Consider the following 24,415-nt stretch of genomic DNA (forward strand, 5'->3'; position numbering starts at 1 on the left):
CAGGCACTCTGACGCTCTGTAGTGATACCTGTGGAGTGTCTTCAAGTGTCTAGGATGTGAGCATTATCACAGCATGCGTTATGTTCCCCACAGAGTTAAAGGCCACGTTTTCCTCTGGAATGAAGGCCCCGAAGAGAATTAGTACATTGACACCATTTTAACGGGACTTGAAAGCTTATCTACCTTCTGCTGTAGTAATGATTCTTTCTCTCCCGCAACACTCATGCAACCCTGCTAATCCATTCTGGCTACTAAACTGTTTCCCATGCTGAAATCTTCCTGAAATTACACCGAGCTGAGGAGGGGACCTTTCAAGAGGATTTACTTTTTTGCACACACACACATAACACACGCACATGTGCACAACCACACACACACACACACACACACACACACACACACACACACACACACACACACACACACACACACACACACACACGAATAACACACATCACACACATCACACACATCACACACACACACACACACACACACACGCACACACACAGAAGAACGGACTTCAGTGAAGTCTTGCTGCTAAAACTGTTCAGTATTTGGCAGTATTAAACAGAATTACATCTATTCTTTTATATATCACATTTTGCACATTTGTAACAAGCATTGCCCATATCGCCTTAAATTGTTACTGCTCCACAGCCAAGTCCAGCATTTAAGTTGTAGTCATAGATGGGGGGGAAATGTGCAGTTTGCCTCTAAGGTAGATAAATATCAACAGCAATGAATCTTTCTGCTTTTTGATTGATTCATTGATTCAGTCTTCAGGCATGTGGATTGATGTCTTGTCCTTGTTGATTGCTAATTTAGGTCAATGCCTTCTGTATCTGCTGAATATTGCAAAGACCCATAATTATACAGATTATTCACAGTTACACCCTGGTCAGGCAGCGGCTGATCTGATCTAAAATTTCACGACCCATTGTCATGGTCCAACACCCATCAACAGGTGGCAGTATGGGTTTACTAAAGATGTTTTTAGAAAACAGAAAAGAATTATAGTTTGAGCTCATCTGAGAGCAAAATTGCTTTTTTTAGGCTACACCAGACTAGTCAAAATTTCTCCATGTTCTGTCTTCACCACCCATTTTCCTTCCTTTCTTTGCTGTGATTGTCTTTTTCTCTTGCAAATTTATTTAAACATTTGGATGTGTTTGACACACACACACATATACACACACACACACACACACACACACACACACACACACACACACACACACACACACACACACACACACACACACACACACACAAAAGCAGACACAGTGTTCACGGTAGAGTTGCCACAGCTGGTCTTAGTGCTTGAGTTTTGTCTTGGTGCTTAGTAACCACTAGTTGGTTTGTAACTAAGTATCTACTACATTTTGTTAAATAAGTTGATCCAATAAGCAGCCTTCAAATGTGTGAACAGGAAGTTATGTTTAATATGCGTGCATTTAAATTTTTATGTGGCAGCTCATATTTCAGAATTTTTGCCTCATGCAACAGAGTAGAGCAGAAAAGGTTTTTATGTCAGTGTTTGCTTCTTAAAACTTTGAAGTAAATTGGCATATACTGTATAATTGGCTCACGATACTAATCCATCCCTACTCCATCTGTGCTAGCCACCTTTAACAGCCTAAACACTACAATTTCTGCATTGAGTTGCCGTCCATGAAAACATTACATAATGTCCCAAAAGTGATTACTCGGTATTCAGTTTCTGTCCCATTCCTGCCTGCTTTGCAGGTTCTTCCGGTTAATCTTTGGGATGCGGCTAAAAAATCTCAAGCATCCTTAGATTTAAGTGATCTAAGGTCTCTGCATTCCCTCCGGACTGGCCGCTGTCCAGTGCCCACAAGAAAAGTGTCCACGATGAAACTCAAACTCTGACTCCGATTCGGCTCTTTTCTGTATCGTCGAACAACTCGCACAACAAGCAGCAGCAGTGACTGTGGGCTCTGACTGTCCCTGCGAATCCGACTGCCTTGATGCTGCAGCAACAGAACTTTCCCTCTCTTTGTTTACTTCATCTGAATTGTATTCTGGCTCATACAAGTATAGAAATCAAAAACTGTCGCTGTAATTCTGATATGCTGTTTTTATTTTTATACAACCAGCTGAATGCATTCAATCTGTTAATGCAATGGCAAAACATACTATATAAGACCAAATTAAGTACCTTTTGACAACAATATGTCTTACTGTAGTTGTCATCGGGACCAGGAGATCATTTTAAGGTAGGTTTCTCACCATATTGTTCACCTTTTCCAAGCCCTAAATGTAGAGAATGTTAAAAATATCAGCAATCGTGAAGAAAATGGTCAGGGGTCATTTGAAATGTGAGTGCTGACTGGTAAACGGGCTAACACTAAATTTCACACCTTTAAGGTTCGCGGGGATGTTTATTTTTCCTCCCAAGCTCGGAAGGCCCCGGAGGCTATAGAAGTACGGAAGTATAAATTGGCCTTAACTGTGGTTCTTATGCCCCAGGAAAATAATTTTGCTTGGTCAGCACACCTGACTGCAGTCGTATAGGAAACAGAAAAGGGACAAGGACAAGACATTCAATGACAATCAAATGTAAATAAGGCTAAAAAACTACAAATTTTGGCTTTTAAAGGTCATATCCATATGACTCCTTCAAAATAAAAGCCCCCTCCATCTCAGTAAAAAAAAAAAAAAAAAATCGACATAAAGAAATTGATACCAATTATTAACTCTCACTGTACAAAGATTTCGTTTTATATCTTGCTTGCCTACACTGAAGAGATGAACAACTTGGGTATTGGATTTTGGCAGGGGAGGCCACAGACATTTTTGATACTCACTAGTATCCCCTCAATGTTGTTGCCACCATAAAATATGTTAATTTTGATTCCAAACCATATTTGCCTCAAAGCCACAGGACTGTTCTTTGTGTTTGTCAGTAAGGGGAGAAAGATGGTGACATTTACTGCACAAGGGCTTTGCGTCTGTCCTTTCTGTTCCTGGAAGGTCGGTCATCCTGATAGCAATGTTCTTCATCCCTGTGTCTGTATTTGCATTTTATTCTCATTAAGATGAGATGCTCGGGTATGTGCAGTTTAGAATGTGTTTTTCTTGTGTCGTCGATAAGTCTAAATGGCTCCTCCAAGTTTATGGAGGAGCTAGAAAAGTCAATACCTAATCAATACAATGAAGATGCACTTTTTAATGAATTTTATGAATTCCTCTCTTTGTAGTAGGAATTAAAAAAAAAAAAAAGTCAATATAGTTCTGTTGACACAAATATGCAGCTGAAGCATGAAGATGTTTTGTGATCTGTATTTGGAGCCAACTAGGCTTGGGCGATTGCCAATTGACACATGTTTTTATCATAGCAACGGGGAGACATGGGGACGCACATTTTTATTTTTTTTTGGATTGGGACAGTCCCATAACTCAGATGTGTTTTTAAAAAATGTATATATTTTTTTCTTTATCGTGTTTTATACATGTAGGAAACAAACAAAAATTAATAGATCTAATATAAAAACACAAGCACGAAAGTCGAGAACCAGTGGAGTCTCGAGGAGAAACCCCCCCCCCCCCAAAAAAAACAATGCTTCTCCAATTCTCTGAGTTGAGTTTGCGTTTTTCACTTTCCATACAAGTAAGAAACTAATGTAATGAAAAAAATCAAAATCTTTCACTATGAGATTACATTTTATATTGCTGTGATATAATCACAAAAGAGGGCTCCCTCTTCCCCTTCTCCCCTCACTCCGCTCCAGTTTCAGAACAAGGTAAACTGCACTTACACCGTTTCAATGCTCAGATTTTTCCTGGCGGATAAAAAAACCCCAAACGTCTGTCATCACTGTCAATCGTGATCGATGGAGTCGATCGCCGATTGACGATTTAATCGTTATCCAACTGTATAAATTAACTTTAACAGCCAATCCCTAGAACTCAGTGTTCCCCAGTTTTCATTTATATTCAATTTAGACTTTCCACTGACCTTCCACTGTTCTTAAAAAGGCTTTCTCCACTGAGAACCTAGTGGGTGGCATGAAACCAAGGTCTAGTTTACTGATTTGATTACGTTGCTGAAAACATCACCAGGCCAGAAGCAGAGAATATGTGTTATTTTTTCTTCTTAAGAGGAAGACGTTACAATGTTGTCTAACCGTGATGTTACATTTTTTAAATGCACATAGATTAATTTGTTAAATTTACTGGTAAAAACAGGTAGACAATGTCATTTCCAAAAAATGAGCGTTGGGCTAGAAACAGAGTTTATCTAGAGGACAGAAGTAATTCAAAGGAAGGAGTCTGCAGAGTCTGTCTCAGTTGTCTTGGGATTCAACCGCCTTGTGTGTAAATTGTAGAGCAGAAAATAATGATAATTATTCTTATTCCGTTCTCGGCGACAGAGTCTCTTGTCTGTTGCTGTCGGACGTCATCGGGGAACGACCTCATAATCCCTTCTCTTCCATTGATAAAACTCTCTCTCTCCAACCCCCCCCCCCCACCCTTTGTCTCTTAAGGTTTCCAAGAAGGTCGCTGATCTCATTCTGGAGAAACAACCGACTTATGTGAAGGTAAGCCTGCAATGTCAAGCGCGGTGTAATTGCATTCTTAAAAAAAAAGACCTCATCAATCTTTTTATTTTTAATATATATATATATATTTTTTTTTGCTTTGCTCCCATTACGACGCTGTGAGCAAACCTCTGACGCCGTTGATGCTGCCAGCTATGTGGCGCTGGTAAAGAGGACCAGATGTAATTACCGTTACCATGGAAACGGGGAGCGTTTCACCCTATGTATGAGGAAACGGAGATAATGCCATTTTGTTTTAATTAATGATCCCACTCCGGTCCATTAAAACCCTTCCTATGGCTAAACATGGTCTAGTGTTACTAAACCTGAGCAGAGATGAACCTGCGTGCGTGGGTTCTACTGGGGTCAGAGCCATAGGAAGCAGGAAGGATGTCTTGAAAAGCAAAGTAATTAGTTTAATGCTCAGATGGAATGTTTATTTATTATACCACCATCTGTATTGATTTTTCAAGGATGCAAAACAGTTGCTGTAGTCATAGCAATAAGTTAAGGTAATGCGTGTTAAAGTAAAACAGCTATAAACTTTATTTGTGGACAGACTAACCGTTACAGAGGAAATCGGAGACTTATACTTTAGGTTAATAAAGCATTTAATCTTCTACAGGAGGATCCAAGGTTGTACAAGAGGAGCACTTTCAGTGTAACAATACAACAGAAAGTCACAGAGGAAATGCTCTATTTCTCACTGGGGAACTGAGCTTTTATACAGTCTTCTTGCAGAGGAGAAGCCGGGCCGGGCCGCTGGGGTGGATGTCAACAGATGTCAAGACACCCCTGCATAGATCATGCTGACATGACAGTTTCATTGATGGGGCAGTTTTCGTTGAGACTGACCATGTGTTGATGTTTCCGTACTTTACGATCGAGACATGGGGCCTTCCTCCTCTTCACATTAAGGCACAGAAAGTGATAAGTGTATGTCCTTTTTAAGATATGAACTCTTACTTAGCCTTGAGAAGAAGAACAGAGTAGACATATATCGTACAATCTAAGAATCTAAGAGAAAAACACTGCAATAAAATGTGAACTCTACTTAGCCTACAGAGAGAGAGCAGAGACCATATACATCATACAAGAATTTTGTGAAAGGCACAGTAATATATACACTACTCACAAAAAGTGAGGGATATTTGACTTTCAGGTGAAATTTATGGAAAATGTAAAAAGTTTGCGCTACAGTGATATTATATAATGAAAGTAGGGCATTTAAGTAGAAGCATGCAATGGTGATTTCCTCATCTCAAACAATTTACTGAAACAAAAGCCAACAACAGTGGTGGGTTTACCACAACAAAAAATGTCAATGTCTCAATAACTTGTCATGTGCCCTTGAGCATCAATTACAGCTTGACAACCACGTCTCATGCTGTTCACAAGTCGACTTGTTGTCTGCTGAGGCCTGGCCCCCCACTCTTCTTGAAGGGCGGCCCTCAGGTCATTGAGGTTCTGGGGCACAGAGTTATGAGCCTCTACACGGCGACTCAGCTGATCCCATAGGTTTTCTATGGGATTCAGGTCTGGAGAAAGTGCAGGCCACTCCATTTGAGGTGCCCCAGTCTCCAACAGCCGTTCCCTCAGGATGCGACCTCGATGAGCTGGAGCATTGTCGTCCATGAAGATGAAATGAGGCCTGTGTTGTTCATGCAGGGGCACAATGACTGGATTAATGATGTTATTCAGGTAGTATGGGCTTGTCACTGTACCATTCACAAAGTGTAGGGCAGTTCTGTATTGACTAGATACACCTGCCCACACTGTAACACCACCACCACCAAAGGCTCCTCTGGTGACAACAGTGGCTGATGCATAGCGCTCTCCTTGACGTCTCCAACATCGTTGGCGGCCATCATTTCTGCTCAACGTGAATCGACTTTCATCAGAGAACAGCACTGAGGCCCAATGGTCCCTCGTCCAGCGTAAATGCTCCCTGGCCCCTGCAAGACGATTAATGCCTGTGCCTGGTGGTGTGGTCAGGTACCCTTGCAGGTCGTCTAGAACGCAGACCACGCTGATGTAAACGGTTTTGAATGGTCTGACGTGACACTTGGGGGCCTCTCACCTCCCTTAAATGTGCCTGGAGTTGAGTGGCATTCATCATCTGGTTCCGCAGGGCACTGTTAACAATGAAGAGCTCATCAGTGTGGGATGTGGCCAAAGGACGTCCACTTCTATGCCTTTTGTGACTATTCCAGTCTCTTTGTATCTCTGTTGCAACCTGCTGATGACACTCTGTGACACTCTAAGCTCAGTGGCCACTTCCCTCTGAGAACATCCTGTTTGAAACCTCACAATGGTGAGGTACTGTTGATCAATTGTTAGATGTCGTCTTGGTCTCATGATGTCAAAATGTGAACAGCATGATGAAGAGGACTGTTTAAATACCAATTCTAATTGAACCAGGAAATGTATTGGTCGATTTATGGATCAAACACCTGTTATGAATTTTGCCGTTCAGCTCCTTGTTAGAGAACAGCAAGTTGTGTAAAAAGTACTGAAAACATTGAACAGTTGGACAAAGTTTAGAGAAGGTCAAATGAAGTTCTCCTGTAAAGGTTATAGTGCATTTTAGGTTCATCCTGAAATTTCACCCGAAAGCCGAAATATCCCTAACTTTTTGTGAGTAGTGTATATAGAAATATAAAATTCTTATAACAATGTGTTTATTTGGATTTGACAGTTGAATAAAACTTCACTGCATAAAATGCGGTGAATCACTCCGTATAAAAAGTAGGGTGTATTGAAAGGCTTCTCTCCAACTACTATTTGTTTTCACTGTTAGTGAAGCCCATGTCACCATATCTTTTGATAAACATTTTTACATATTCCCTTCTCTTTTTGACAAAATTTGAATTTGAGGGTACCCTTCAAAAAGTGATATATACGAGGGCAGTGTTTCTCAACGTGGCGTCCCCCAGGGTATCATATCTAACAATAACAATCTCCCCAGATTGGAGTCCCAGAGACAAAATATTATCCAATGGGGTCCTTAGACTACCATGTATCAAATTAAATCACTGTACGAGGTTATATACTAATGCAGTGTTTCATTTAGAAATGGTGGGCGGAAGATGTAATAATGTTGTCCATTGTCGTAATCCTGTTCTTTTAGAGACCACACAGTCATTAACAAATGAAAGGAGTTCAATAGTTCATCTCCTCAGAGAACTTAACGTAAAGTAATCATCATCTTTCCTTGGAATATCACGTTCTGTCGTCACATGTACTGTAGTTCCGTGTTCTAAGTTCTCTACTGCAGTCCAGAGAACGCAAACCACCAGACATGTACAGACATACACGCACTCAGACCCTGGCTCAACTCCCCAAAACAAATACATTTGAGGAAATGTATGCTGACTAAATCTTGTGATGCACAGTGATGTCGTGGCTGTCTGTCGTGCTGCTGCTTTGATCCAGGCTCTGGTCTGTGTTGAGTCTTCCTTCAGGGCTATGGTCTCCTGCCATGTCCTTCAAGGCCCTGAAATATTTGAGGTTGAAATCCCAAACAAACATGTCGTCATACCAGCAAACCTCACACAAGTTCTGTAAATATAAGAAGTGGCATAATGCCTATTATTGCATGGGCTGGTGTAATTTGTTTGCTGGAATGGAAACGCAAATGCTCTCCGGTATTAGCTATCGAAACATTCTGATGCATTCAATGCAAAATGTTGATACCTACCTGTGAGTAGTTATTCTGTTCAGCCTCAGTGAGACAAAAACTTGTTTTTTCCTTCTTTTTTTATTCTGGAAATGCAGCCTTAAATATAAAGGAACTGGTATTGTCAATGGTATTGGACATTTTTGAGCAGAAATGGCCTTCCTAGTGCGCAGGTAGTGGGTAAGGATGGTAAGATGGCAGGGTGTGAAGGCTGTGATGACGTTGCCTCGGGGAATCTCGCGCAGAAGCTAGAGGTCACTTGATTTGACTGAGCAACTATCATGAGGTAACGTTAAGGCACAGCTCAGGTGCCGAGGTTCTTCTGCCTGAAAAGCCCTGTAACCTAAGCCCTGTGGGATTAATGCATGTTTATCTTATCTAAGAATGTCTGGTTTTCCCAAACTGAACGCATGGGTTTGATATCTATTCTCTCGCATCGGTCCCAGCCATGATGCAGTTTAACGACACTGGGCTGCTATAGGGGGATTTAGAATGGCTAGTCCATCTTATCTTCTCATTTAAAGTAAATGCTGCTTAAACTCGAAGGGCTAAGGTGGGAGAGAGAAGAAAGCGAGAAATTACCTCAAAAGTGTGACAAGTCGTAATGATTTGTTTCGAGTGGTGCACGGAAAAGCTGGTGCCTTGCTCAACACCGGTGGAAAATAATGAACTTCAACCCCCGATTTTAGTATCGCGAGGGTGGAAATGCCCCTACCCTTAAGTGACATTTTCTCTGAGGGCCTTTATCTACGCTCCCCCATTGGAGAGCCTGGGTGTCGCCGTGCCTCACTATTAACCGTGGCGTCTTGAAGCTCCTTCGTGAGATTAGAAATGGAGCGAGAACCAATGCGGCAGGGTTGACTGTCGTGTGGAAATCTGTGAGGAAGGTGTGCGCTTACACCCGCTTGTACCCGAGGTGGTGGTGTCTGCATTTGGCTCCAACAGCCTACTCCCTGCTGCACGCATCCTGCTAAATGCAACATTTTTGTCTCCTTGCGCCCACACCTGCAGGCTTCTCTGTGCAGGAACGTCCCGAGGGCACTTCCCTAATTTATGTGTCATTAGAATGGGCCGGCTGGATCTGCAGTAGGGGGCCGGCGCATAGTCAATGCACCAGCAGGGTCACAGGGTGGCACAGAATATGAATACATGAATACGAAAGTCCTGGAAAAATAAAACTCCCATTTGACTAAACATCGCTTTGCCTATGACCTTCACTTCCAACACCAGCACCCATGTATGTACACAAACTAAATGAAGAGGAGGTTTTCTATGTAATTAGCCGGCTGGCCTTATTGTGTTGAAAAGCGTACATGTGTGTAGATGTAATGTTTGTTGCCTTAGACACATGGTGCAGTTTAACCTCCTTATCTCAAATAACCCTTCTACTCCCTAATACTCAGGTTCCCCTTATGTGCAGTGTTATCTCCTCTAACAAGAGCAGGGCCGCCGGAGCGCTCTCTGTGTGAGAGCTGTGGCTGTGTTCTGCCACTTACTGCTGACAGAACTCTGCAAGCACAGCTCCGAGGCTGTACTCTGTGTGTGCCTCTTTGTGTCTGAGTGTGTGAGTGAACTGTACTAGTTTTTAATCTCTGCAAAGGGAGTCCAAGCCAGACTATGTTTTTTTTTGGCCTTTACTGTATGTAGAGTAGAGTATGACCATGATAAATATGAAGCAGAAATTACCCCTAATAATAAATATCATTGATCAGGGCTCGAGACTGCGACCATTTTGTCCCATTTTGCAACCATTTTTGGGAGACAGTGCTACTAAATTTTATAACGAGAAGCCCCAGCACGACTTGCAAATATATGTTTTTTTTTTTATATGTTTTTTTTTTTTAATCATCAATGATTGTGTGTGTGTGTGTGTGTGTGTGTGTGTGTGTGTGTGTGTGTGTGTGTGTGTGTGTGTGTGTGTGTGTGTGTGTGTGTGTGTGTGTGTGTGTGTGTGTGTGTGTGAGGCTCTCCGTCATCAATTCTGCGCCGCGGGATGTACTGTGATCTTCCTGTGGTGTAATCTTCCTGCGGTACCTTAAGTGCTGCCGCTCCATAGACTGTATGTCCCGCTCTCACTTGGCCCTTTGGTGGCAATGAAACTAACTATATTAATTTTTCAAGTTATTCACTAATGTACCGACCACATACTTTATATTTACATTTTTTATTATTTATTATTGGTGTCTATTTTTATAAAAAGCACTTTTTAACTTAATGATTTTCTATTACAGCACTACTTCACTTTGTGACTTTTTCCCTTAAAAATAAAACAGCGCATTGTTATCTCTGTAAATTTTCTTCTATTACCTAAGCATTTATCAGTGATACAGTTAAGATGGAAACAAATCAATGTTGCGTTGCGTGTCGATTTCAGTGGTGCTCCCAAGAATTTCATTAGGGAGGACCAGCGCTACTAATAGAAAAAGTTAGTCTGGAGCCCTGTTTAAAACTACAGACACTATTGTCCCAAGGGATTTGTCACAGGTTCACATGTTCTTCACTGTAGTATAGAAGTTAGGACAGGGCATTGGATCTCACGATTTGAATTTGATACAAAGGGTCACGATTCAAATCAATATCAATTCAATCCGATATCGATACGATTCTACATTGATTTATTGACATTTTAAATACACTGAGAATTTCTAGCAACTTCCCAGTTTACCATCGGACGTGCCGAAAAGAGTAACGGAACCAATTCAGTATACAGAATACAGAAATTAAAAACCTCAATTAATTTCTGATTATGGTGGCGTTTCATTTAAGTGGGAAATGTGACTTCCAAACAAAGTATCAGCCTTACAATTTCCAAAATCAATTCAGAAATTGAAACAGAGATGATCAATTCTAGTGTCAATTTAACAGAAGTAGAAGTAAGATGTATGACTTTGTTTTTTTTATAACTGAGATGATAATTGTCATCGTCAGAAGTTGTATTCTTGTGTTGAATTGCTGGAACTCTTGCACAGTGCAGACGGGCAAGGCCCCGAGCCTGACGTCCCTCTTTATATCTCCTAACGTCTCTAATGAATGTCGAGCTATAGCTGAGGGTATCCGCAGTCGGGCAGTAGAGGTGCTAAAGGTGTGTGAAGGCCACAGATGTGTGTGTCACCCTGTGAGAGCCCATTACTAAAATGAGCTCCTGATTGTCCCTGAGTAGGAGTGAGTGAACCATCCAGTTCCAGCCAGTTCAACCCCACTGCAATTTATTTCGCTTATTGTACTTGTTGTGCAATACTGTCCTCACCGGCTCTTGTTACACAAGACTTAAAAACTTTTCTTCTCTGCGATCCAAGGATTGTGTCGTTAGATCGTACGCATTGAACAGCCCGACAGTCTCATGAGATTGTCGTCAAATTGTGACGCAAATATGTTTGGCGACATTTTGTCTAATGGATTATTTTGACATTGATGTAATGACAATTACTGAGGGAAATGATGAGGGAAATCTACAATCTCGCCACAAACAAATGTCAAATCCCCATACCGGTAAATAACAGAGTTACTCCAAAAGGAAATTGGATCTGTTTCCACAGAACAGAGGGACAATGGTGTCCACACTACCTCCCCCCACACTACCTCCCCCCACTCTACCTCCCCCCACTCTACCTCCCCCCACACTACCTCCCCCCACTCTACCTCCCCCCACACTACCTCCCCCCACTCTACCTCCCCCCACTCTACCTCCCCCCACACTACCTCCCCCCACTCTACCTCCCCCCACACTACCTCCCCCCACTCTACCTCCCCCCACACTACCTCCCCCCACACTACCTCCCCCCACTCTACCTCCCCCCACTCTACCTCCCCCCACACTACCGCCCCCTTCTCTACCTCAGCTCTACAGGGAATTGATTATGGAATACAATGTCAATGTCTTGATAAAAAAATATGATAGAATTTGTCCTTGTCACTTGCCCTCTCTGGAAAAATGTCTTAGGCCATTTGATTTGAATTTATGCAAACAACCAGCTATGGGCATTATGCCATTCGAGCATAAAATGTTAAGAGACTGGACACTTTTGAGTAGATATTTTGTATTTGTTTTGCTAATCAATAATTATCTCCAGTAAGGAGTTTGTCCCTAGCAGTCAATAGACAATCCATCATCGTTTTCCTTCTTGTTTCATTTTGCTGGTGCTTGATCCTGCTGAGTGTGAACTACAACAAAACCAATACCAATACTTAAGAGCCCCGAAGAATCTGATAAAACCTGAGCTCAACTTAAGTTGATTGACTCAGTTAACAAACAATGGAATTTTCCACTCGGAGGAGATGGGTTCTGGATGGATGTATGTATTAGTAAAATATGAGGTTTACAACCGATTAGAACGTAAACGACCAAGTTCTTAAAAATCTATTACAAAACATATTCTCAGAGTGTAACAGGTTAAAAAGATTCCCCCAAATTTGCAGCTGTGCGACTCGAAGAGAGGGGCAATCGCAGCAGATCAGCACCTCAGAGAAAACTAGCTGTCTTTTAGACCATTCTTATAAATTCTTAATCGTCTGAATGAAACACTTTATATCATGAGGAGAGATCCCTTTGAAAGAGACCATTGATGGTGTCATTTCCATCAAGGGTGCCTTTCTTCGTCCTTTTATCACCATTGAAACTGATCTTTCCAGGCAATATTATTTTGCCAAACAGTTGTTTGTCTTGTTATGACAGAATTACGAGGATGGGGGCATTTATTTTAGATTTGTAGAGCGTCACACAATGAGGGTTAAGGAACAAGCATATGCCACCTGAGGCAGGACAGCTGGCACATCAAAACAAGGAATACAGAATTCACAAAGGACTCCTTAAAAATTACTGTGTTGCAAATAAATCTACTGATTCCAGTCGTGCTCTTTAAACAGGCCACAGTTGAACAGTTTTGAGACCTCACATAAACATCACAGCAGGATATTGATCACATATGACTTATATGTCACATGATTTGTATCATCATAGTGGGTCTACAGCACATAGAATCCAGTTACTGCAGATTTATTTAATGTATCCGGGTACACACGGGTCAACAGTGAGCTCAATTTTGGCCAGTAACTCTCTAAATTCACTGGCCATTCCATGGAATCCATTGGCCCTGAGATCATTTATTATTTTTAAAATTATTTTAACATTTAATTATTTTTCTCCTTATGTAAGCGGTTTTGTCACTTTATGTGTCTTGGATGGTTGATTAGAAGGATTAAAACGAAGAACTTTAAAATAGACACTGGATTCTTCCGGCCTGCATGATTGCAAATATACTATTGCTTTTTTGTAGTTGCTCTCCAAGGTTCGATGCTAACTTTTAACAGTGGTTGCCAGGCTTGGCAACCAGGCATCAGCTTTTGGACAATAATGGTTGCCATGTTTTAAACAGCCTATATTCGGAGCAATGAATATCTTATGTAACTACTGTATACCACACTTTTTTTTTTAACAAAACAATGCGATAAAAGATGCTTAAAACATATTTATTACATAAAAACGTTTGTCCTTGTTTTAACAGTTGCTTTACAGCAGTTGAATCTGTAAGAGTTTGAACTTAAAATGTCAGCACTACAATCCTCAAATCCTGGTTTTATGAACCACCAGTAGTGCTTGCTTTTGTTATCTTCCTCACAGCTCCAACAAGAATGAGTCCAGCAAATCACTGTTTGCTTGTTCATCCATTCTCTGCAGTCCTGCATCGCGCCCTGCATCTATCTGTCTATCTGTCTATCTGTCTGTCTGTCTGTCTGTCTGTCTGTCTGTCTATCTGTCTATCTGTCTGTCTGTCTGTCTGTCTGTCTATTTATTTTTAAACCTGGGCTGTTTGGCATACAACACAGGGTATTTGTATGCCATTGCGTCTAAGACGGAGGTAATCTACAAGTGGAGTTAAAATTCTCAACCTGCAATCCAACTCTTTATTAATCATCAAGAACTGTTTGCAATAACTCTGTCCTGTGGACGACTTGTGGGATGAGAGCACAGCTTTTTGTTATACATGACCACCACCAATCCCACCATGTTTTGATTTATAAACATTAAACAATTAATCAGTGTTACTTCTCCAAGAGGCATAGAATCACCACGGGTGAGACAAACGAACAGACAAACATGTACTTGGATAAACATAAACCAGCCGGGTTATGCGTAACACGCCTGATGAAAGCATCTCAGGTGACCATTCAGGCACACTGGACATGCGCGTTCCGGTGTAAACAGGAAGCAGATTGTCTACTCTGAGGTTGTTCGCTTAGTTGCAGAAAATACTGCGGAGGAAGAACAGCAATGCCGAAAATGACTAGAGATTTCTTTACTTGGACCGACGACGAGGTGGAACTGTTACTGAAAAAACATAACCCCTGCTTTGTGTGTCGGCTGTGGAATATGGGAGCCGCTTCAATCAGGTGCGGTACTAACAGGCACGTTCACTGTGGAGATGTGCTGCTCAATATTATGAGAATAAGCAAAAACAAAAATATATATATAATTTGTATTTCCTGAATAACCTTCGTTTTAATTCTCTTCATTTCATACAGTAAGTATTAAATGGCCCAAAATGATCACTTTAAATGTACTGTATTAAGCCAAACTGAATTTAAACAGCGCTAGGATGTGCGGTTGCGGGTCACAGGGCTGGAACGGGTACTGGTACGGGTTGAAAATCAGACCCATGCTGGACTGCTGCACGTGTGTGTTAGTGGCTGCACAATGGCTGAAATGTTGTGTTGCCCACAAACGTAATGTATGTGCAGTAGTAACTTCACGGAGGCAACCAAATAAAATGTTGACTTTTATTGAAATTCCATTTTCCAGTTTTGTAGGTTTTTGTTATATATTAAAAAAATAGAAATACTGAGCAGGTGGTTGCCAAAGAGGGCAACTAGAGGTTGCCAATTGACTCAAACTGTGCTAGGATTAGGGGGGAGCAGGGTTTGGCAGTAACGGTTGCCCGATTGCCCTCGGCAACCAGAGGGCAATCGGGCAACCGTTACTGCCAAGCCCTGCTCCCTTAATCCTGTCGTTAGGAACACTTTCTTTCCGTCATTGCTGCTCAGGTGCGGGAGAAAATGACTTCCTGGCTGTTGCATAGAGCGGAAATATGTACAATAGAAACTCTCTGATTTTCGAACAAATAATTGCAAAGAATCCTAAGTATAAAGAGCGGCATGTATTCGTTGGATGTTTAACGTGAATTTAATTTCTACACTTAATTCACAGGAGCTGGAGAGAGTGACTGCACTGCAAACCAATTTACAGCTAGCAGCGGTCATCTGCACGAATGCAAGAAGGTAATTAGCATTATTCTATTTTCTGCACTCACAAAACCTGCCTCTTAGATTATGGCACCATGAAATACATTTCAGGAAACAAGATAACTTCTCCAGCAGTCATACCTTTGATAATACTCTTCTGCAATAGGAAACAGCCCGTTGTTATCTTTAAATGTTTGTTTTTCAAAAGCTTATTAAATGTAGTTATATTAGCTCTCTGTGGTGTTATACCACAAACTGTCCTTGCTTACCTCTGCACTGTGGCTGGTGCAGGCAGCTGGGCGTGGCCAAGGAGGGCTTCACTGAAGCCAGTCTGGGGCTGCTGGCCAATCAGAGAAGACGACAACTTCTCACAGGCCTGCTCAAGTCTCTGAGAACCATCAAGACCCTGGTAAGGTAGTGGATGGTGTATTTTAAAATTATATTTTAACATGTTTTATGAACTCCAAAAATGTGATTGTTCACAATTCATCTCAAAATATGCGATTCATTATTCCTTTTATGTAACCCTGTATCACGTCAATCCAATCAATTGATAGGAACTGATGACATGTTTTCTTGTAGTTATTTGCGAGGTGTATTTTTATTTTATAAAACATGTTAAAATGTTTACATTTTAAAGCATGTGATTCACAATGTTTGATTAATGTAGAGAGGAAAAATGCATCAAATTAAATATTTAGTTTATTTCTTTCCTGGGAGTGAGGATTTATCTGAATCTCTTCTGTGGTCGTTCAAAGTGGTAATCTCTATATGTATTTTTTTAGCTTGCACTCTAAATGTAACCGCCATTCAATGTTTAAAACAGCTGCTGAGAAGTTGATAAACCAGAGTAGCTGGTCCTGGTCAGAAATCTGTCGATGTGGGCATGACATGTCACAGAAATGAACAGCACCATCAGATGGAAGAATATCCCCAGCACCTCAAGTAACAAAGAAAACAAAAACCAAATCTCAAAGAATTAGAAGAAGACAAAATGTCAAGAAAATCATTTCACCATTTAAGAGCGAATACGAGCCCAAGCGTCAACCTTGTAGTTTTGGATTGGAATTACAGGACTCTAATGCAAACCGCTTTTTCCTAATGTGTTCAACATTTAATGCGAAAGTTATCTTGGTTCGACAGCCTTAAACCAAACACCGGGACTGTGATACACTGCCAGAGTGTTGCTATATTAAAGGTTGCTCATGAGAAGAGAGTTCACCGTTTAAGAACAGGAGTCAGCAGTTTTTCCTCACAGAATTAGATTGTACTTGTGGTTATAGCTTGGGGGGGGGGGGACTGACTGAGACAGTGTCCCTGTTACGCACAGTACTTTTTTGTTTTGTTCAATAGGGAAATTGAGTAAAATAATATACATCTAAAATAAAAACACAAATGTTTTTATTTGCTTTATTTAGAGGAACAGGTACGCAAATTGCTCCCCGATTACTCACCCTCAGAGGACACACAGAGGACCCAAAACATACTTGTGCTTTTGATCAATAATATCATATTATTTTCGAGGGCTTTAATGTGCGATCGGAATGACCGATGAATAGATCCAGGGCAATTTATGCATGATCATTTTTTGTGCGATCGGAATGACCGATGAATAGATCCAGGGCAATTTATGCATGATCATTTTTTGGATTTTGTGTGTGTACGGAGAGGAGGGGCTAATTACAGACAGGTCCGTTGTCAATGTGAGTGAGTGAGTGACACAGAGACACAGGCAGCTATGTTACAAACACACCAGTTTATTGTAGATGGTGGCAAGATGTAACAAGCCAGAAGCAGATGGACACATGTCAGGACAGAGGCCAATTACCTCGACCCAAGACAGATGTGGCTGCTTAAACCATACTACCCCCACACCATATACCACCAACACCAAACTGGGGCCATCTGGCGGAAGCCTGGCTGCTGGGCTGCTGGATGGTCCTGGCAGGCCCTGCTGGGGCTAGCTGCCGGCGGTTACCCGTTGACATCTTGGGTGTTGCCGCTGCCAGTCGGGAGAGGGCTGGTGCTGGCAGCCCATTGACCTGCTGGTGGCTTCAGCGCGTCTTCGGACAACCCCTCTGTGTCCCCTCCCTGTGCAGGAGAGTCCCTGTTCAGGCGCCACTGTGGCAGTTTCGCCTACCACACACCAACCGAGTGGCATTTTCAGGGCTGTCTGACACAGAGACACAGGCATAAATGTTGCAAACACACCAGTTTATTGTAGAGAGTGGCAAGACGTAACAAGCAGGAAGCAGATGGACACATTTCATGACAGGCTCTCTTCGTGTGTGTTGGGATGGGGGATTTACCGGTTGCTCGTCGATTGCTCTAATGAGCAACAACCGTACAGCCACCTCTGATCCCGGCTCCAATTACCTAGACAGGTGTGGCTGCTAAATCCACCCCCACACCACATCGGAGCTGAGCCAATCAATGAGCTGTGCGCAGCTGTACAATGGAATACAATTGAATCCATTTTAAATAGTAAAAAAAAAAAATACAAAATCAATATGTGGCGGTCAATGTTGATATTGTGGCGAGCTGCCACAAATAAATCAGTGCATGGGAAACACTGAGCCAGGTTAAAGCCCCCGATGGCATCGAACTCTTCCGTCTCTTTGAGCTTCAGATCCAACCCTCTGCAGCTGCAGTCAGACCTTGTGAATGCCTCCCAACTACAACACTTGATCTTTTCATTCTCCCCCTTGCAGCAAAGAACAGATGTACGACTCAGTGAGATGCTCGAGGTACAGTAACACACACACACACGCACACACACACACACACACCGGACACACACACACACACACACACACACACACACACACACAAACACAAAGTCAAGGTCTCCTCTGTAATGAAGCTACAGCTTAGCTGCTTTATTCAATGCAGATGGAATTTAAGGTCAACGACACGGTATGCAACAAATTTGATTACAGCTTAATGAAAAAAATAAAAACATTAAAACAATTTTTTTTTTTTACTAAATGGAGTGTATCTTTCATAACCTAGTTCATGTTTTGCACCTGGAAGAGTGTTTTTCTCAGATCAGGTCAGACAGAACTAGTGTCAAGTGCACAACAAGGCATACTTTTGATGACCTGCGATTTCCATTTAAACTGTGTGCACAATGGCCAAAACGAGTGGATTATTACAAACTGTCCCAGATGCTGCTGGTGACCTAACACCCATCTTCCCCGTAGGAGGAAGACTATCCCGGCGCGATCCAGTTATGTCTGGAGTGTCAGAAAGCAGCCAGTACCTTCAAACACTATAGCTGCATCAGGTGTGTATGATGAGTATGATGTCAGTATTATGTCAGTTCAACAGCTTGTCTTCATAGATTTTAATATGATGTCATCCTGCATCTGAAAAATGCCATCAGTGCTTTAGCTTTAGAAAGTGGAGGGGAAAGAATCAAAGTTTTGATCCTAATTTTGACTGAATTGTGAATGTGTAATGTGTTAACTTAAGAATACAAATCCATTAGCCACATTTCATTTTTTAATGTATGAATAGGAGACTTGGTATTTCCACCTTAGATCTTCATGTAATTAGTTTGTTCTGTTCTAATGGAATTTTCACTTTGAAAATAGACGAGTACCGTTTGAGTTATCTTAAAACATTTCCTCTTTGCTTTAGTCAAAATGCATTTGGCTGAGATTTTTAGGAATGGGTTGAAACTCCACTCCACTCGGTGCCAGGCTCAAACCCAATAGCAATGCGAAATGTCTCAATGTTCTTGTCAAATGATTTCTTTTGCATCAAAAACAGGTGGGTATTCAAAAAGAGAGAATAAAGCTAGATTAAATGTGAACAGGCAGCTGGCCTGACATCTCATTTCTGTCACATAGAAAAGGCACATAAACAACACACCTACTGTAGGTCAAGTTTAGGTGACACGTAGATAGCTGACAGATGGGTCGACACAACTCGGAGCCCCTGTCCAAGATACAAACCCAAGGCTGGACTTGAGTCACGTTGAATTTGGCGGCGTGTCCGCATGGACACAAACATCAATCACCCGATCTATTTAGTAGGAAAGCTCTCTTCTTCTTCTCCCTTCCCCTCTCCTCGGCGTCTGTCTCTTGGATTCTGTCAAAAGTGCAGCGTAATTTAAAGCTCTGTGTGTTTTTGTGTATGCGGCATTTGTCAGCAGCCTAATGCCGGGATTGATGGTTATTGATATTACACAAGGTCTGGGCTTGGGTGATTTCAGTCTATATGGTTGCTTTTACCCCTTGGTTTGTCTCTTTTCTTTATTTTTTCTTTCTCATCTTGTTTGCATAACTTTCATTTTTCTTTCAAACGTTCGTCATCTTGAATAATGTGATTTCCTTCCCTCTGCGCTCTCTCTCTCGCTCGCTCTCTCTCTCTCGCTCCCTCTCTTTCTCTTCCCTTATCAGTGCTGATGCTATTTTCTGTTTGTTTACCTGTAGAGGCACCCGCCGAAGTGAGAAGCTCCTCACTTCAAACCAATGAATACCTTTTCTTCTGAGCTTTTGACTTAATTCTGGGCCCCCGCAGCAGCACCTTCCATCTCTCACGCTCAATTTAGTCCTTGCTTTCCCTCCATCTCTCTCTTTTTTCTGCCCTAACTCTCATCCTTCTACGATTCCTATCTTGATCTAGGACATACTTTTTTTTCTCTCACTTACCCTCTCCTTCGCCTTGTTAATGCAGCCTTTCACGGTTAGAGCGGTTAGGATTTCATGTGGAAGGCTGGTATGGGATCCGGTGGGTTGCAATGCAGCCTAGACTGTGAGGCTGTTTGTCCGTGTAAGAGTGCATTTGCGAGGCCGTTTCTCTCAACCATACAGAGATAATATCTGACTCCCAACAAAGGAAGGGCAATTATCTTATTAGTTATTATTTTTGTATTTCTTTTCTGAGGTAATTGTGCCACAGAGGTAGGTCGTCTGAACATGCACCTCCTTTGTGGAGGCTTCAGAGATGGCATTATTCTCCCTCACCCAGTTACGCCATGCACAGACGCAGATAGAACATTATGTGATAATGTGAATGGGAGCTTGCTTATTAACGCTATATTTTTTTCCTCTTCAGCTTTTTGTGATTTAGTATTAAAATTACGACACTGGTGGCAAATTGAGTTTTAATTCTATTTGAAAAGGCAGAACTGCTATTGCTTTAACAAAAACAAAATATGGCAACATTAGCCACAGTTGACAAAAATGTGTTAAGGAGATTTTCAACGGGAGCGGAAGATAATTTTAAGATTTCTTACCATATCGTTAAAATATCGCCAAAACCTTTAAATAGAGATAATATAATGTGTATGCTGACTATTTCTGCAAAATAGAATGGTGGATGACCCTTTTTTCTTTGCATCACATTTTGACTTTATGCTATGATGTTTGTGTAGAAGAAATATGTGTATTTATTCAGGACTCGCACTGGAGTGCTGAAACCTTCCTGTATCTCACCCCTGCTTGGAGTGTGAGGCACATGAATTACGTTTCAAAAGCCAAAGGTTTGACCTGAGAAACCTCCCACCACTCAGAGTAGTACCATGGCCACAGCCGGCTCATTTACTGAGGAAAAACTGATGATTTCATTTTTTCTCTGGAAGGTTCGATCAGGATTCTTCTTCCCCTGCTCTTTCACTTGTGCTAAACATGGCCTTTCAAGGCTCACATTAGCCATTGACATGCTGGAGGTTCTGTTCAGGATGTTTATTCTGCTCCAACCCAGGACGCTGACATAGCCCTATCTGGATGTTCAACTGTGATTAAATGACCCTTGAGGGTTTATTTGTGTGTGTGTGTGTGTGTGTGTGTGTGTGTGTGTGTGTGTGTGTGTGTGTGTGTGTGTGTGTGTGTGTGTGTGTGTGTGTGTGTGTGTGTGTGTGTGTGTGTGTGTGTGTGTGTGTGTGTGTGTGTGTATTTGCCACTTTGTACATTCCTGTTCGGTGCCCTGCCCTTTATCTTTGCCCTCCTCCTGTTCCCCATCTCCACTGCTTTCCAACCCAGCTGTGTTTCCACAAACATGTAAGAAAGTCAGCCTCTCCTCCATTTCGCCCAAGTCTATTCTCGTCAGGCTGTCCACGGGGGTAGCTTGTGGGCAGCTTCAGGCCCCGACACTCCATGAGACCCGTCATGGTGGGGAACAACAAAGCAGCAAAGTGGTCTCAAGTTCAATCTGGCCTCTGTCTCCCCTGCCACATTGTGATCCCATCTCAGCCGGAGAGAGGATATACGGCCTGAATGTGTGAGGGTAAATTGGAAAAAAATGATAATAGTTTCAGATTCTTAATTGGGACATAATGAATTCCATTCGGTCTTGCTGGTACTGTAAACATTATTAAAGGCATATTTCCCCTGTTGTGAATGAATAGAATTAGAACTGAAGCTGTCACACATACATCTGGGCTTAGCCGGCCTATTCAAGCCCTTTTAATCTGGCAGTGATATCCAGGAGGACCATCCTCCATTGTGATTATTGTCCACACAGTGATGCAACTACTGCAAGGCAGCACATCAGTATCCATCATCACTGAAAAGGATGATCTCAAAGGTGCAACACAATTTTCCAATGAGTTAAAAGTTTTCTTTTATACTTAAGACACATACAGTTTAATTATAAAAAGAGTGGTCTAATGGGCTCTCTTCTACTGCAATCATAACGGCGGAATGGGGATTATGAGGTTAACTCGGAGGACTAAGAGGGAACACAAAGCTGCCTACACCGACTGTGGGAATCCCCTCCTCTGGTAGCTGTCATACTGCACGTGTCAAGATTTTACATCACAAAATATGTCAGAGCTCAGTCTCTCCTGTGCTGCTTTCACACATGCACTGTAACCCTGAAATTATCCAGACATTACCCAGATGAGTTGTATGTATGAATGCAAATATCAATTTACCCGGACTTTGCCCAGCCAGCACCCTACTACAAAGTCCGGGTAATGTCCGATTGAGCGCTATGTATGAACGGAGTAGGTAATTCTCTGGATCATCCACAGCGAGTGAGTGGGCGTGTCGCGTGTTGATGATGTCTCTATCATGCGCCAGTTATTTAACTTTGTGCGGATCTTCATGAACCGGGTGTAGTTGCAGCTTCTGCCTTCTTTATTATTCCTTTCCACTCTCGTTTATATTTCGGATAGGTCCAAATGGAGTATCACCGCAAAAAAAAGCCCAACTACTCATAGGTTTGTAGCCTCGTTCGCCCTCTTGAGTGTGCTGTAAAACTCTGCAGCATCATTGCGTCACATCCTGCCTCCTGCGCGCTCTACCCAGGCTTCGTACCATGTCTTAACCAAACAGTATTTCCAGGTACTGTAAATGCGTCTGACACAGACAATCTCAGTTTTTTTGCTACATGTGTGAAAGGATAAATCCGCTCAATGTCCAGATAATCAGGTCTGGACATTGTCCACAAACGCACACTGGACATTGTTCGGACAATGTCCAGTGTGCGTGTTCCAGTACGATTGGAATTAGTTCTATAAGAACGGTCGTATGTTAAAACAATCGTATGTCGAAGCAATTTTTCCCATATACAACAAGCTAATATTTTTCTATGATTTCCTTCTTAGTTTCAATGGGAATCATTGCCTTTTTTCTTTTTCCTATCATCCTTCTTTGGACTCATCATAAAGGGGGAAAATAAACAAAACTCACAGCACAAACACAGTAAATATGAAAAAAATATGGATAAGCCACGAACTACGTGCACACACGATGTAGGTCGCCCGCTGACTGACTGCTGACTGGCCGCCGACGCGCCAACTGCAAATTTCCACGGTTGTATCTTGGAGCAGTCGGTCGCAAGTCGATACAAATTTTCCTGACTATTGCTACTCATATCTTGGATTAGTCGTAAGTAGATACAGTCGTAAGTCGAGGTACCACTGTAATAAAGAGAGATTCATTGATATGATGGCACCCAATGTAAACGTACATAACGTCATTATTTCATATTTTTCAACTTACTGTGTATGGGTTTAAGCCTAGTTCCAATAAGTTCCGGGCTATGCCAACTCCGACTGAGTCTGAGCTTTCCGCATGTGGTTTCAGACTTTTCAGACAATTAATGACACTTCCGGTGAGTCATTGTTTGTCGAATTCAGTCTAAAGCCAGTTTATGTGTGGAATGAGCCTAAAAAAATTACCCATGCAAAGTAGCTGGAAATCCAACTGTAGTGCAGTTCACAGGGAGCTGTTTATTTTTTGTTTGTAACATTTTATGAAAAATGACCTGAGGTGAACGGTGTCCAAATATCCGGAGCTAATAATTCTTCTTAGTATTGAGTGAGGCAGTTCATTAGAATGTCCTCACCTTTTTCAGTCGACTGAGGGCTGCAGGAGAGCACAAGGAGAGCAGCAAACAGGAAGGAGGGTCAAGGGCTGCTGGGTTAATTACTGCTATTCACACACGCACACGCACACACACGCACACACAGAAACACACCCACCCATCAGTCAGGCCACCCACCACAATCACGACTTATTTCCAAACTAGATTTGCTTCCCACTGCACTTACTTCATCTTTGTCTGATTAACATTAGCTGTAATATTTTGTTGCCAAAGTGGTGTTCTGTATAGCAGCCCACCTTTTGTCCTTGAGCCAATGATATTGTAGTGGGCATAAAAATACATGGGAGGCTGTTTTGTCTTTCGGGAATGATGAATCTTTGTGGTTTACATTCAGTCCCCGAATCTCTCTCACCCCTTCTTACCCCTTGCTCCTTGCCTTTGCAAACTAAACAAAGTAATCAAACGTTGAGCCACCTTCTTCACTTAATGGTGCTGTAGACTGGTCTATAAAGCTTGTTGAACCTTGATTGAATGTCGTAGTAGTAGTCGTAGTAGTAGTAGAACTTTATGTGTCCCTAGAGGGGCATTTGGTTGTGCAGCAGTTTAAACAGTAATAACACACCATCAAAAGAACATTCATGGCAATTAAATTAAG

General features: G+C 41.9%; 1 protein-coding gene across 2 annotated transcripts in view; it reads left to right on the top strand.

Moving 5' to 3' along the window:
- Window positions 1-24,415, top strand: part of vps50 (VPS50 subunit of EARP/GARPII complex) — a 144,449-nt gene that overhangs the window by 16,462 nt on the left and 103,572 nt on the right. For both annotated transcript variants that reach the window (XM_080000449.1, XM_080000450.1), the window contains exons 5-9: window positions 4,512-4,565; window positions 15,446-15,516; window positions 15,772-15,889; window positions 18,192-18,227; window positions 18,684-18,766. In XM_080000449.1, coding sequence (XP_079856575.1) covers window positions 4,512-4,565; window positions 15,446-15,516; window positions 15,772-15,889; window positions 18,192-18,227; window positions 18,684-18,766 — 362 coding nt within the window. The remainder of the gene's footprint in view (window positions 1-4,511; window positions 4,566-15,445; window positions 15,517-15,771; window positions 15,890-18,191; window positions 18,228-18,683; window positions 18,767-24,415) is intronic.

Source organism: Zeus faber (genome assembly GCF_960531495.2).
Source record: "Zeus faber genome assembly, chromosome: 1".
In the NCBI taxonomy this organism is placed as follows: domain Eukaryota; kingdom Metazoa; phylum Chordata; class Actinopteri; order Zeiformes; family Zeidae; genus Zeus; species Zeus faber.